The sequence below is a fragment of the Pan troglodytes genome, chromosome 3 (genome assembly GCF_028858775.2).
Source record: "Pan troglodytes isolate AG18354 chromosome 3, NHGRI_mPanTro3-v2.0_pri, whole genome shotgun sequence".
Classification (NCBI taxonomy): domain Eukaryota; kingdom Metazoa; phylum Chordata; class Mammalia; order Primates; family Hominidae; genus Pan; species Pan troglodytes.
The window spans coordinates 142,367,122-142,383,921 of NC_072401.2; the positions used below are offsets into that span (position 1 = coordinate 142,367,122).

The 16,800-nt window shown below is 39.0% G+C and overlaps 1 protein-coding gene across 1 annotated transcript in view; it reads right to left on the reverse strand.

Annotated features, from left to right (window-relative positions):
- RNF150 (ring finger protein 150) overlaps window positions 1–16,800 on the reverse strand; it is a 270,090-nt gene that overhangs the window by 42,113 nt on the left and 211,177 nt on the right. Inside the window, exon 6 of the mRNA XM_003310523.7 lies at window positions 2,347–2,557. Coding sequence (XP_003310571.4) covers window positions 2,347–2,557 — 211 coding nt within the window. The remainder of the gene's footprint in view (window positions 1–2,346; window positions 2,558–16,800) is intronic.

Sequence of the window (16,800 nt, forward strand, 5' to 3'; positions counted from 1 at the left end):
CTTGGCTTTACTAAGATCTATGAAGTATGTACCCACTCTTCAAAATAAGGAATCTGACAGATGACGTATCTTCTCTTGAAAACCAAATGGTCATTCTTTTGCAAGGATAATGATCCTTTACAAATGTTTGTTTTTGTTCTCAAAAGCAAGCTCATGCCTTAAATGTTTTTCAACTGCTGGCAAAATTTTATCACATCTTCCAATATATTTCACTAAGGTCACTTATGGTCATATGTGTGACGGTAATCAAAGATGTCCAATAAATGGAAAAATTCTGAGACCACCTGGTACACCAAAAAGAGAACTTACTATTTGACCTGAGTCAGACATTTAGTCCTCTGGGGCACAATTTTCTCATGACAAAAATTAGAAGTATATTTTGGTAAAAATCAAATGACCTTTAATGTTCTCTTCCATTTAAAGTACTAGTATTCTAGATCTATGCACTCCAATATGGTAGCCACTAGCCATATGTGATTACTAAGCATTTCAAATGTGGCTAGTTAAAATTAGTTTACAGTGTCTCAATAGTTTTAATTTTGAAGATAAACATAACTTTATATTGTCTTAATAGTTTTCTTTATATTGTCTTAATAGTTTTAAATATTGTCTCAATAGTTTTAATATTGGAGACAATATTTTGTCTCAATAAAATTTCTTTACTGTTTACTTCTTGAGCCACTTTATTTAAAAAATTCTGAAACGTGCTGTAAGTGTAAATAAAATACACACCAGATTCTGAAGACTGAGTACCAAAAAATGTAAAATATTTTGGATATATTAACTTATCCAAAATTAATATTTTGGATAAGGGTTAAGTAAAAATATATTATTAAAATGAACTTCATTTATTTTTAATGTTTTAGTGTAGCCATAGAAAAATTTAAATTACATGCATGGCTTGCATTATATTAATATCAGGCTGCACCAGTCTAAACCTTCAAAACAAAGGGATCAAAATCCATCTTTAATGGCTTTTAAATGCCTAATGGTCAACATTTCAATACTGAGATCTTTATACCTATAAAAGTCAAGTTTCTCAAGTTAAAGGTCCTATTTATCAAAAACTAATAAACTTTGCATGTGCAGATATTTCTCACCAAGCTCCTTTTAAGTCACCTTCTGTCAAGGTCCTGTAAAAATGGTATGGTTACAATATTCAATGTTCAAATCCCATGGATCATCTCAACTAAAGATGATCAGGAAATAAACCAAAAGGTTAAGAGTGATTGTTTCCAAGTAGTGGGGCCCTCAGTGATTTTTTCATTCTTTTTTTAGTCTGTTCTTTCTTTATCTCTCAATTTTTCAACAATGAAGTTTTTTCATCAGAAAAATACATATCTTTACATTTTAGCATGCTTTCATACATTTTATAAAAATCACAAATATGTAAAAGAAAGACCTACTTCAAAGAAGATACCCTCAAATGCTTCAATCTGGTTTTCTACATTTCCAAATTTCTACAGTGAATAGGTTACTTCTATCAAGAGAAAGACAGACACTTTGTTTAAAAATTGCAATATCCACTCACTCTTTTAACCTTAAACCTAAGCTAATTTGCATCTGATTTTCTTAGAACTCCTGAAGCTTTTATCTCTTATATTAGACTGAACAGTAGGTACTTTAGATTTTTACTTCAATCTTGATGCTAATACACATAATTTAATATTTTCATGAAAACTACCATCAAACAGAACAGCATTTAGTGACTGTCTATGTATGAGATGGGGGAAAATACCCAGAAGGTATTTCAGTATTCAGGGCCACTGTGCACAGGGGTTTAGTGTCTCTTGCAGATATGGCCATCTAAAGGGATGCCATTCACATCCACGTCCTACAGCAACAAGGAAAGCAGCCTCTTGTGCGTGGTCCAGACTAGTTCATACAGTCACACGCACACTCAGGGGGCTCCGGTGTGTGTGTGTACACACATGCGAGCATGCGCAGGTGAGTGGGTGTGGTTGTGCCCTATCCCAGTCCTGCTGAGCACCCCTTGTAGTTGCTCCCCTCACCTGCCCTCCAGTCTGAGAGGCTCCAGATCCATGACCCTATGTGCCTCAGGTACCACAGGGAAGCGGACATGGAGAGTGTGCAGTGCTGTGATGTGTGAGCCCTGGTGTCAGTGTGTGGGCAGGCAGGAGCATGGGCACACAGAGCCAGGTGGGCTGTCTGCCCTGCTGGCTCTAGGAAAGGCAGTTCTTCCAACAGCTGGCAGTTATAACTGATGAACCTAGCAATGATGTACTCATTCAATATTTTTTTCTTTTTGAGGAAAGGTATTTTTTCCCAATTCCTACAAGGCAACAGTCCTTCTGGCTATGTCACTTTAAGTATGGCAGAACTCACTGTTAGTAGTAAAGATGACGTCTCCCTCCTGGGGGATGGGGTCTGTATCCTGGACCACCTGCAAGGCTCCCACAGTCCGGACAGCAGGGTCCAAAGTGACTGAACTTTCATTCACTGTTGTGTCGCTGGCACCTGTGATCTGGTTGGTGGGTGGACCTCCCAGAGAGCCCTCGAAGTCAGTGGGCAAGTCGTCCATGCAGTCGGCATTGGGCTGATGGGGCAGAAAAAGATCTGTTCTCAGTACATGTCATCCACTTAGAGATTAAATGTCTATAGCCTAAACATTCTGTCTCCATGAAAATAAGTTCTTTATTGTTTACTTCTTGAGCCACTTTATTTAAAAACATTCTATATATAGTTTCTATAAGATTAACATAAAAAGATCTTCCAAAATTTCCTTTCCAAAGGTTCATTTTAGATTGAAAAGATTCCTTTTTAATCTTTTTTAGATTAAAAAGATTCCTTTTTAATCTTTTTTAGATTAAAAAGATTCCTTTTTAATCTTTTTTAGATTAAAAAGATTCCTTTTTAATCTTTTTTAGATTAAAAAGATTCCTTTTTAATCTTTTTTAGATTAAAAAGATTCCTTTTTAATCTTTTTTAGATTAAAAAGATTCCTTTTTAATCTTTTTTAGATTAAAAAGATTCCTTTTTAATCTTTTTTAGATTAAAAAGATTCCTTTTTAATCTTTTTTAGATTAAAAAGATTCCTTTTTAATCTTTTTTAGATTAAAAAGATTCCTTTTTAATCTTTTTTAGATTAAAAAGATTCCTTTTTAATCTTTTTTAGATTAAAAAGATTCCTTTTTAATCTTTTTTAGATTAAAAAGATTCCTTTTTAATCTTTTTTAGATTAAAAAGATTCCTTTTTAATCTTTTTTAGATTAAAAAGATTCCTTTTTAATCTTTTTTAGATTAAAAAGATTCCTTTTTAATCTTTTTTAGATTAAAAAGATTCCTTTTTAATCTTTTTTAGATTAAAAAGATTCCTTTTTAATCTTTTTTAGATTAAAAAGATTCCTTTTTAATCTTTTTTAGATTAAAAAGATTCCTTTTTAATCTTTTTTAGATTAAAAAGATTCCTTTTTAATCTTTTTTAGATTAAAAAGATTCCTTTTTAATCTTTTTTAGATTAAAAAGATTCCTTTTTAATCTTTTTTAGATTAAAAAGATTCCTTTTTAATCTTTTTTAGATTAAAAAGATTCCTTTTTAATCTTTTTTAGATTAAAAAGATTCCTTTTTAATCTTTTTTAGATTAAAAAGATTCCTTTTTAATCTTTTTTAGATTAAAAATTAAAGTTTTATTTCAAGATAAGCAAAATCTCTACATTTAAATAATCACTTAGGGGGAATATGTGAAATTTATTTACAATGAAGGCACTTCCTTACATATAGTATTATTTATTCCACACCTAGAATGTAGCTGGTAGCCTGATCATTATCCCTTAAAACTCATGTGTTGTTTACAAATATACTAATGATATGAGAGTGGGAGGGAGGATAGAATCTGAGTCATTATGGCTTGTTCATTAAAGATACATACATACCCTCAAACACACACAAAGCACAGGGTAAGGCTACATTTAAGAAAAACATAAGCCTAAAGCCAGCCATAGAAAAATATCCCTAAGTCCTTAATATGGTATTGATCATACATTAGTCAAATCCTCTAAATTAAATTCTTAGAATCATAAGACTATGGTGAGACCCCCTTGTTCAATTGCCCATTGGTTACAGGACGCTTTCCTCTCCAATATCATTGACAGCTTCCCTTGAAGAACATAGCAATGGGAGCTCTCTGCTTTGCAAGGCACTCTGTGTTGGCCAGCAGTGTTGGCGTCTATCATTATTGGGCAAAATCTTACGCTTTGCAAGTTTTACTCTTTTGTCTCAGTTCTGCTGGTTTGAAGTAAAAATGAATATATTTCTATCTCTTCCACAAACGGCTTTTCAAATTACTTTCAGTTGTTCTGTCTCTACACAAATTCAAAATTATTTTCTAAAAGGTGGTGGTGGAGGAATATTGTCTTAAGCAGTATTAAGAACAGCTGTTAATTTCTTTTGCTCTGAACTTCAGCTTTGTCTTGAAGGATGATAATTACATGGTTTACACTCCACTCCCAAAGTAGGCAGAACATGATGGTCAGGATTAGGGGAGGAGAACTCTGGATTGATAATGATTGAATTAACATCACAATGACTGTTGTTTTCCAAGTTCATCAGAACAGAAAACCTACAACTCATGGACTCCTAGGGAACACAAAGCAAGACATGCAAAGTGCTGGGCTGTTGTCCTAGTGTTCTGCTCTTAGCTGTATAATGCCAGTCTCCTGAGCTCCACACCTGTGTCCTAACAGTCAGCTGGAGAGCTCTACCATTCCACAAACACATCAAATTCAGTTTATTCATTTCTTTCCTGTATTCTTTCTTCTTTTTGCCCTCTCTAGCTATATTGGAAGTGAGCCAATTCACTGAAACTCAATCTGTCAAAAGTCAATTCATAGAATGACCAATTCACTGAATTTACTAAATTTACTCATTGACATTGGACACGAGCAAGTGGGTTTATGAATATTCTCTCCCCATTACCAGTTTCCCTATCCACTTACAATCTCTTCTGCAGTGTATTTCAGTCTGCACTCTCTCATTAGAACATTTAAAAAAAAAACCAAAAAAACACCATGGGCTGGGCGTGGTGGCTCATGCCTGTAATCCCAGCACTTTGGGAGGCTGAGGCGGGCAGATCACGAGGTCAGGTGACCTAACCAACATGGTGAAACACTGTCTCAGCTAAAATATAAAAATTAGCCAGGTGTGGTGGTGCGCACCTGTAGTCCCAGCTACTGGGGAGACTGAGGCAGGGGAATCGCTTGAACCTGGTAGGCGGAGGTTGCAGTGAGCCAAGATTGTCCCACTGCACTCCAGCCTGGCAATAGAGCGAGACTCTGTCTCAAGAAAACAAAACAAAACAAAACAAAAACCATGGGTATGTTTCTTCTCTTCTCCCAAGGAAGGAATTACATGCTCCCTGGCATGACAGAGGCAGATGCTCAAGAGCCTGGCCCCAGCCTACTTTTCTGGCCTCACCTTCAGCCTTTGGAGACACAGAGCACACCATACACTCCCTCCTCTCAACACTGTAGCTTATATTGTCCCTGTGCTCAGGATGACATTTGATCCAATCACCCTCTTTTTCCTATCTCAAGGTCTCAAGTTGGCCCCTGGTGAATTCCTAATCACCTTTTAATTCCCAGGTCCAGTGTCCCCTTTTCTAAGGCATGTTCCCTCCTAGGAAGGCATCTTTGCTCCTGCAAGCACTTCATAAGGTACTTCTCCCATGCTGTATGGCTATTGTTAATGTGCTGATCTCACTCTACTAGTCCCCAAACATTGTAAAGTGAAGCAACCACACTATATTGACTTTGGATTCCAAGCCCCTAATAGTGCCACTGACAATGACTAGGTGCTCAGTAAATGTTGACTTGGAAATTTGATCTGAGTCTCAGATTTCTGCCCTGGAAACTTGGGCATGATCTGCCCTAAATCAATTAAGGGAGGATTTGAGAAAATACTTGAAAAACTGTAAAGTTCTATTTAAAGGTAAGATATGCTATACACAGGTGTTTATTAAGCAACACTAACTGTGGGAGAGGTTTTCAGGAGGAAAAGATTTCGCAAAGAGGGTACTGTGCAGGTTGTTCTTTTGGCCATAAATACGTAAATGCAATCATATGCAATAATAATGGACATATTTTTCAAAATGTTGATCTAGCTGTTGATATTGTTCTTTGTATATTTTCTTAATTTTGATGCAGTTTTTTTGTTCTTCATTTTGTGGGATAGTAGGAATAGTGCTGTATCTTTAACAGAGTGGGTAGAGGGCAAAAGAGCTAATTAGCACAGTGAAACTGTCAATAGTAGCAAGCACAAATAATTTGGCTTAGAATATAATATTTAACAGACCAAGTTTACAGAACCTCACAGATTATATCCACTCTATATGGTTCATGAAATGGAATAATATTTTGAAAAGAAACCAAATCTACATACCTCTGAGAGAAGACACAATCATAAAGTTTAAAACAAGATGTCAAATGCTATCTGCAAGTGAAAACTGCACAGGTATTTAAATTCAAGTTAGCATGGGAAACCCCTCAAATAAAGCAACTGCTAAATAGAATCTTGTGAATACACCAGGTATACAGCAGGATTTTGTATTCAATAAAAATCACCAACCTATTCCTATGAGGATAATAGTGATAGGAGGTGGTTGCTGGCATATGAAAGTCCCAGGTTATATGGTACCTTAGAAGAGGATTTGCTGAAACTGTATTCTGTCATTCTATCAAGACAGACCTACACCTGACTGGATAGAATGGAGGGTGAAGCACTGTAATGTAGATCAAAATGCTTCTGATAATAAAGGACTCCCCACTATTTGCATTCAGTATTATATTTCCCTTGGCAAAATATAATGGAAAATGATACCTATTGTTATGGGAATTTCATAATCAGTGAACTGTGCTCTCATTCTTTAGTTCATTGTAGAGAAATCACTTACAAAATAACAACATCCTCAGTTTCTGACTTTCGATGTATTTGTCTTATACCATGGGTAGATACAAGGACACTTTGTTAAAACAACAAAAACAAAAACAAAAAATAATATGCCACATGTATTTGAATAATCTAGTAGATCAGGATTACAGCCAAGTTGTTTGCGAGTTGATACTATTCAAAGGAGAATCAGGATGAAATTCATAAATACGATTGTGTAACTGCCAGCCTTCAAGGCTCTGAAGGGCTGTAATTCCATAGACATTTATTGAGCCCTTAGCATAAGTAAGGAATGCAGAGATGAAGCATGAACAGACATCAGTTATCAGAGAGTGACAAGCTCTTTTCAATTTTCTTTGAATAAGAAGAAATGGAATACATGGAACATAGGAAAATTATAAGACAATTTGTTTAAGCTGCATAAAAAGGGTTTCAGTTCGATATAGCAAGTATTTTCTAATTGAGAAGGCTGTGAGCTTGCCCAGTGAGATGGAAAGTTTTAAGAATGGAGAAGTCATCTTGCTGATATAATTAAGACATAGTGCTACCCAACGGTAGAAGGATGAAGGGGAACAAAATCCAAAATTCCTCCCAGATCCTGACTTTGTCATTCCCTAGGAGAAAAACAGAAAAGGCTTGGGAGGCACAGAAGGTATCCATATGCCTTCATGCTTTGTGAAAAGTAGAACGAAAGTGACTTATTCTTCATGGAGGATGTTCTGTTTTGTGGGGCAAGCTTAGATGTGTATCATGTTCTTGTTCAGCTGGCCTTTAAAAATCTTTAGCAAATCCACTTAAATGTCCCTGTCTGACAGCTTTGAAGAGAGTAGTGGTTCTCCCAGCATGCAGCTTGAGATCTGAGAACGGGCAGACTGCCTCCTCAAGTGGGTCCCTGACCCCCGAGTAGCCTAAATGGGAGGCACCCCCCAGTAGGGGCGGACTGACACCTCACACGGCCGGGTACTCCTCTGAGACAAAACTTCCAGAGGAACCATCAGGCAGCAGCATTTGCGGTTCACCAATATCTGCTGTTCTGCAGCCACTGCTGCTGATACCCAGGCAAACAGGGTCTGGAGTGGACCTCCATTAAACTCCAACAGACCTGCAGCTGAGGGTCCTGACTGTTAGAAGGAAAACTAACAAACAGAAGGGACATCCACACAAAAACCCATCTGTACGTCACCATCACCAAAGACCAAGGTAGATAAAACCAAAAAGATGGGGAAAAAATGGAGCAGAAAAACCGGAAACTCTAAAAATCAGAGCACCTCTCCTCCTCCAAAAGAATGCAGCTCCTCACCAGCAATGGAACAAAGCTGGACAGAGAATGACTTTGACGAGTTGAGAGAGGAAGGCTTCAGAAGATCAAACTACTATGAGCTAAAGAAGAAAGTTCGAACCAATGGCAAAGAAGTTAAAAACTTTGGGGAGGAGCCAAGATGGCTGAATAGGAACAGCTCCGGTCTACAGCTCCCAGCGTGAGCGACGCAGAAGATGGGTGATTTCTGCATTTCCATCTGAGGTACCGGGTTCATCTCACTAGGGAGTGCCAGACAGTGGGCGCAAGCCAGTGGGTGCGCGCACCGTGCGTGAGCCGAAGCAGGGCGAGGCATTGCCTCACCTGGGAAGCACAAGGGGTCAGGGAGTTCCCTTTCTGAGTCAAAGAAAGGGGTGACGGACGCACCTGGAAAATCGGGTCACTCCCACCCGAATATTGCGCTTTTCAGACCGGCTTAAAAAACGGCGCACCACGAGACTATATCCCACACCTGGCTGGGAGGGTCCTACGCCCACGGAATCTCGCTGATTGCTAGCACAGCAGTCTGAGATCAAACTGCAAGGCGGCAGCGAGGCTGGGGGAGGGGCGCCCGCCATTGCCCAGGCTTGCTTAGGTAAACAAAGCAGCCAGGAAGCTCCAACTGGGTGGAGCCCACCACAGCTCAAGGAGGCCTGCCTGCCTCTGTAGGCTCCACCTCTGGGGGCAGGGCACAGACAAACAAAAAGACAGCAGTAACCTCTGCAGACTTAAATGTCCCTGTCTGACAGCTTTGAAGAGAGCAGTGGTTCTCCCAGCACGCAGCTGGAGATCTGAGAACGGGCAGACTGCCTCCTCAAGTGGGTCCCTGACCCCTGACCCCCGAGCAGCCTAACTGGGAGGCACCCCCCAGCAGGGGCACACTGACACCTCACACAGCAGGGTATTCCAACAGACCTGCAGCTGAGGGTCCTGTCTGTTAGAAGGAAAACTAACAAACAGAAAGGACATCCACACCGAAAACCCATCTGTACATCACCATCATCAAAGACCAAAAGTAGATAAAACCACAAAGATGGGGAAAAAACAGAACAGAAAAACTGGAAACTCTAAAACGCAGAGCACCTCTCCTCCTCCAAAGGAACGCAGTTCCTCACCAGCAACGGAACAAAGCTGGATGGAGAATGATTTTGACGAGCTGAGAGAAGAAGGCTTCAGACGATCAAATTACTCTGAGCTACGGGAGGATATTCAAACCAAAGGCAAAGAAGTTGAAAACTTTGAAAAAAATTTAGACGAATGTATAACTAGAATAACCAATACAGAGAAGTGCTTAAAGGAGCTGATGGAGCTGAAAACCAAGGCTCGAGAACTACGTGAAGAATGCAGAAGCCTCAGGAGCCGATGCGATCAACTGGAAGAAAGGGTATCAGCAATGGAAGATGAAATGAATGAAATGAAGCGAGAAGGGAAGTTTAGAGAAAAAAGAATAAAAAGAAATGAGCAAAGCCTCCAAGAAATATGGGACTATGTGAAAAGACCAAATCTACGTCTGATTGGTGTACCTGAAAGTGATGCGGAGAATGGAACCAAGTTGGAAAACACCCTGCAGGATATTATCCAGGAGAACTTCCCCAATCTAGCAAGGCAGGCCAACGTTCAGATTCAGGAAATACAGAGAACGCCACAAAGATACTCCTCGAGAAGAGCAACTCCAAGACACATAATTGTCAGATTCATCAAAGTTGAAATGAAGGAAAAATTGTTAAGGGCAGCCAGAGAGAAAGGTCGGGTTACCCTCAAAGGGAAGCCCATCAGACTAACAGCAGATCTCTCGGCAGAAACCCTACAAGCCAGAAGAGAGTGGGGGCCAATATTCAACATTCTTAAAGAAAAGAATTTTCAACCCAGAATTTCATATCCAGCCAAACTAAGCTTCATAAGTGAAGGAGAAATAAAATACTTTACAGACAAGCAAATGCTGAGAGATTTTGTCACCACCAGGCCTGCCCCAAAAGAGCTCCTGAAGGAAGCGCTAAACTTGGAAAGGAACAACCGGTACCAGCTGCTGCAAAATCATGCCAAAATGTAAAGACCATCGAGACTAGGAAGAAACTGCATCAACTAACGAGCAAAATCACCAGCTAACATCATAATGACAGGATCAAATCCACACATAACAATATTAATTTTAAATGTAAATAGACTAAATTCTCCAATTAAAAGACACAGACTGGCAAGTTGGATAAAGAGTCAAGACCCATCAGTGTGCTGTATTCAGGAAACCCATCTCACATGCAGAGACACACATAGGCTCAAAATAAAAGGATGGAGGAAGATCTACCAAGCAAATGGAAAACAAAAAAAGGCAGGGGTTGCAATCCTAGTCTCTGATAAAACAGACTTTAAACCAACAAAGATCAAAAGACACAAAGAAGGCCATTACATAATGGTAAAGGGATCAATTCAACAAGAGGAGCTAACTATCCTAAATATATATGCACCCAATACAGGAGCACCCAGATTCATAAAGCAAGTCCTGAGTGACCTACAAAGACACTTAGACTCCCACACAATAATAATGGGAGACTTTAACACCCCACTGTCAACATTAGACAGATCAACGAGACAGAAAGTCAACAAGGATACCCAGGAATTGAACTCAGCTCTGCACCAAGCGGACCTAATAGACATCTACAGAACTCTCCACCCCAAATCAACAGAATATACATTTTTTTCAGCACCACACCACACCTATTCCAAAATTGACCACATAGTTGGAAGTAAAGCTCTCCTCAGCAAATGTAAAAGAACAGAAATTATAACAAACTATCTCTCAGACCACAGTGCAATCAAACTAGAACTCAGGATTAAGAATCTCACTCAAAGCCGCTCAACTACATGGAAACTGAACAACCTGCTCCTGAATGACTACTGGGTACATAACGAAATGAAGGCAGAAATAAAGATGTTCTTTGAAACCAATGAGAACAAAGACACAACATACCAGAATCTCTGGGACGCATTCAAAGCAGTGTGTAGAGGGAAATTTATAGCACTAAATGCCCACAAGAGAAAGCGGGAAAGATCCAAAATTGACACCCTAACATCACAATGAAAAGAACTAGAAAAGCAAGAGCAAACACATTCAAAAGCTAGCAGATGGCAAGAAATAACTAAAATCCGAGCAGAACTGAAGGAAATAGAGACACAAAAAACCCTTCAAAAAATTAATGAATCCAGGAGCTGGTTTTTTGAAAGGATCAACCAAACTGATAGACCACTAGCAAGACTAATAAAGAAAAAAAGAGAGAAGAATCAAATAGACACAATAAAAAATGATAAAGGGGATATCACCACCGATCCCACAGAAATACAAACTACCATCAGAGAATACTACAAACACCTCTATGCAAATAAACTAGAAAATCTAGAAGAAATGGATACATTCCTCGACACATACACTCTCCCAAGACTAAACCAGGAAGAAGTTGAATCTCTGAATAGACCAATAACAGGAGCTGAAATTGTGGCAATAATCAATAGTTTACCAACCAAAAAGAGTCCAGGACCAGATGGATTCACAGCCGAATTCTACCAGAGGTACAAGGAGGAACTGGTGCCATTCCTTCTGAAATTATTCCTATCAATAGAAAAAGAGGGAATCCTCCGTAACTCATTTTATGAGGCCAGCATCATTCTGATACCAAAGCCGGGCAGAGACACAACCAAAAAAGAGAATTTTAGACCAATATCCTTGATGAACATTGATGCAAAAATCCTCAATAAAATACTGGCAAACCGAATCCAGCAGCACATCAAAAAGCTTATCCACCATGATCAAGTGGGCTTCATCCCTGGGATGCAAGGCTGGTTCAATATACGCAAATCAATAAATGTAATCCAGCATATAAACAGAGCCAAAGACAAAAACCACATGATTATCTCAATAGATGCAGAAAAAGCCTTTGACAAAATTTAACAACCCTTCATGCTAAAAACTCTCAATAAATTAGGTATTGATGGGACGTATTTCAAAATAATAAGAGCTATCTATGACAAACCCACAGCCAATATCATACTGAATGGGCAAAAACTGGAACCATTCCCTTTGAAAACTGGCACAAGACAGGGATGCCCTCTCTCACCGCTCCTATTCAACATAGTGTTGGAAGTTCTGGCCAGGGCAATCAGGCAGGAGAAGGAAATAAAGGGTATTCAATTAGGAAAAGAGGAAGTCAAATTGTCCCTGTTTGCAGACGACATGATTGTTTATCTAGAAAACCCCATTGTCTCAGCCCAAAATCTCCTTAAGCTGATAAGCAACTTTAGCAAAGTCTCAGGATACAAAATCAATGTACAAAAATCACAAGCATTCCTATACACCAACAACAGACAAACAGAGAGCCAAATCATGAGTGAACTCCCATTCACAATTGCTTCAAAGAGAATAAAATACCTAGGAATCCAACTTACAAGGGATGTGAAGGACCTCTTCAAGGAGAACTACAAACCACTGCTCAAGGAAATAAAAGAGGATACAAACAAATGGAAGAACATTCCATGCTCATGGGTAGGAAGAATCAATATCGTGAAAATGGCCATACTGCCCAAGGTAATTTACAGATTCAATGCCATCCCCATCAAGCTACCAATGACTTTCTTCACAGAATTGGAAAAAACTACTTTAAAGTTCATATGGAACCAAAAAAGAGCCCGCATCGCCAAGTCAATCCTAAGCCAAAAGAACAAAGCTGGAGGCATCACACTACCTGACTTCAAACTATACTACAAGGCTACAGTAACCAAAACAGCATGGTACTGGTACCAAAACAGAGATATAGATCAATGGAACAGAACAGAGCCCTCAGAAATAATGCCACTTACCTACAACTATCTGATCTTTGACAAACCTGAGAAAAACAAGCAATGGGGAAAGGATTCCCTATTTAATAAATGGTGCTGGGAAATCTGGCTAGCCATATGTAGAAAGCTGAAACTGGATCCCTTCCTTACACCTTATACAAAAATCAATTCAAGATGGATTAAAGATTTAAACGTTAGACCTAAAACCATAAAAACCCTAGAAGAAAACCTAGGCATTACCATTCAGGACATAGGCATGGGCAAGGACTTCATGTCCAAAACACCAAAAGCAATGGCAACAAAAGCCAAAATTGACAAATGGGATCTAATTAAACTTAGGAGCTTCTGCACAGCAAAAGAAACTACCATCAGAGTGAACAGGCAACCTACAACATGGGAGAAAATTTTCGTAACCTACTCATCTGACAAAGGGCTAATATCCAGAGTCTACAATGAACTCAAAGAAATTTACAAGAAAAAAACAAACAACCCCATCAAAAAGTGGGCGAAGGACATGAACAGAGACTTCTCAAAAGAAGACATTTATGCAGCCAAAAAACACATGAAAAATGCTCATCATCACTGGCCATCAGAGAAATGCAAATCAAAACCACTATGAGATATCATCTCACACCAGTTAGAATGGCAATCATTAAAAAGTCAGGAAACAACAGGTGCTGGAGAGGATGTGGAGAAATAGGAACACTTTTACACTGTTGGTGGGACTGTAAACTAGTTCAACCATTGTGGAAGTCAGTGTGGCGATTCCTCAGGGATCTAGAACTAGAAACACCATTTGACCCAGCCATCCCATTACTGGGTATATACCCAAATGACTATAAATCATGCTGCTATAAAGACACATGCACACGTATGTTTATTGCGGCATTATTCACAATAGCAAAGACTTGGAACCAACCCAAATGTCCAACAATGATAGACTGGATTAAGAAAATGTGGCACATATACACCATGGAATACTATGCAGCCATAAAAAATGACGAGTTCATGTCCTTTGTAGGGACATGGATGAAACTGGAAACCATCATTCTCAGTAAACTATCGCAAGAACAAAAAACCAAACACCGCATGTTCACACTCATAGGTGGGAATTGAACAATGAGATCACATGGACAGAGGAAGGGGAATATCACACTCTGGGGACTGTGGTGGGGAGGGGGGAGGGACAGCATTGGGAGATATACCTAATGCTAGATGACGAGTTAGTGGGTGCAGCGCACCAGCATGGCACATGTATACATATGTAACTAACCTGCACAGTGTGCACATGTACCCTAAAACTTAAAGTATAAAAAAAAAAAAAAAAAGTTAAAAACTTTGAAAAAAATTTAGATGAATGGATAACTAGAATAACCAATGCAGAGAAGTCCTTACAGGACCTGATGGAGATGAAAACCAAGGCACAAGAACTACGTGACGAATGCACAAGCCTCAGTAACTGATGTGATCAACTGGAAGAAAGGGTATCAGCGATGGAAGACGAAATGAATGAAATGAAGCGTGAAGAGAAGTTTAGAGAAAAAATAAAAAGAAATGAACAAAGCCTCCAAGAAATATGGGACTATGTGAAAAGACCAAATCTACGTCTAATTGGTGTACCTGAAAGTGATGGGGAGAATGGAACCAAGTTGGAAAACACTCTGCAGGATATTATCCAGGAGAACTTCCCCAGTCTAGCAAGGCAGGCCAACATTCAAATTCAGGAAATACAGAGAACGCCACAAAGATACTCCTTGAGAAGAGCAACTCCAAGACACGTAATTGTCAGATTCACCAAAGTTGAAATGAAGGAAAAAGGGTTAAGGGCAGCCAGAGAGAAAGGTCAGGTTACCCACAAAGGGAAGCCCATCAGACTAACAGCTGATCTCTTGGCAGAAACTCTACAAGCCAGAAGAGAGTGGGAGCCAATATTCAACATTCTTAAAGAAAAGAATTTTCAACCCAGAATTTCATATCCAGCCAAACTAAGCTTCATAAGTGAAGGAGAAATAAAACCCTTTACAGACAAGCAAATGCTGAGAGATTTTGTCACCACCAGGCCTGCCCTAAAGGAGCTCCTGAAGGAAGCACTAAACATGGAAAGGAACAACTGGTACTAGCCACTGCAAAAACACGCCAAATTGTAAAGACCATCAAGGCTAGGAAGAAACTGCATCAACTAATGAGCAAAATAACCAGCGAACATCATAACAACAGGATCAAATTCACACATAACAATACTAACCTTAAATGTAAATGGGCTAAATGCTCCAGTTGAAAGGCACAGACTGGCAAATTGGATGAGTCAAGACCCATCAGTGTGCTGTATTCAGGAAACCCATTTCATGTGCAGAGACACACATAGGCTCAAAATAAAGGGATGGAGGAAGATCTACCAAGCAAATGGAAAACAAAAAAAGGCAGGGGTTGCAATCCTAGTCTCTGATAAAACAGACTTTAAACCAACAAAGATCAAAAGACACAAAGAAGGCCATTACATAATGGTAAAGGGATCAATTCAACAAGAAGAACTAACTATCCTAAATATATATGAACCCAATACAGGAGCACCCAGATTCATAAAGCAAGTCCTTAGTGACCTACAAAGAGACTTAGACTCCCACACAATCATAATGGGAGACTTTAACACCCCACTGTCAACATTAGACAGATCAAAGAGACAGAAAGTTAACAAGGATACCCAGGAATTGAACTCAGCTATGCACCAAGCGGACCTAATAGACATCTACAGAACTCTCCACCCCAAATCAACAGAATATACATTTTTTTTCAGCACCACACCATACCTATTCCAAAATTGACCACATAGTTGGAAGTAAAGCAGTCCTCAGCAAATGTAAAAGAACAGAAATTATAACAAACTGTCTCTCAGACCACAGTGCAATCAAACTAGAACTCAGGATTAAGAAACTCACTCAAAACTGCTCAACTACATGGAAACTGAACAACCTGCTCCTGAATGACTACTGGGTACATAACGAAATGAAGGCAGAAATAAAGATGTTCTTTGAAACCAACGAGAACAAAGACATAACATACCAGAATCTCTGGGACACATTCAAAGCAGTGTGTAGAGGGAAATTTATAGCACTAAATGCCCACAGGAGAAAGCAGGCAAGATCCAAAATTGACACCCTAACATCACAATTAAAAGAACTAGAAAAGCAAGAGCAAACACATTCAAAAGCTAGCAGAAAGCAAGAAATAACTAAAATCCGAGCAGAACTGAAGGAAATAGAGACACAAAAAACCCTTCAAAAAATTAATGAATCCAGGAGCTGGTTTCTTGAAACCATCAACAAAATTGATAGACCACTAGCAAGATGAATAAAGAAAAAAAGAGAGAAGAATCAAATAGATGCAATAAAAAATGACAAAGAGGATATCACCACTGATCCCACAGAAATACAAACTACCATCAGAGAATACTATAAACACCTCTAGGCAAATAAACTAGAAAATCTAGAAGAAATGGATAAATTCCTTGACACATACACTCTCCCAAGACTAAAGCAGGAAGAAGTTGAATCTCTGAATAGACCAATAACAGCATCTGAAATTGAGGCAATAATTAATAGCCCACCAACCAAAAAAAGTCCAGGACCAGATGGATTCACAGCCGAATTCTACCGGAGGTACAAGGAGGAGCTGGTACCATTTCTTTTGAAACTATTCCAATCAATACAAAAAGAGGGAACCCTCCCTAACTGATTTTATGAGGCCAGCATCATCCTGATACAAAAGCCTGGCAGAG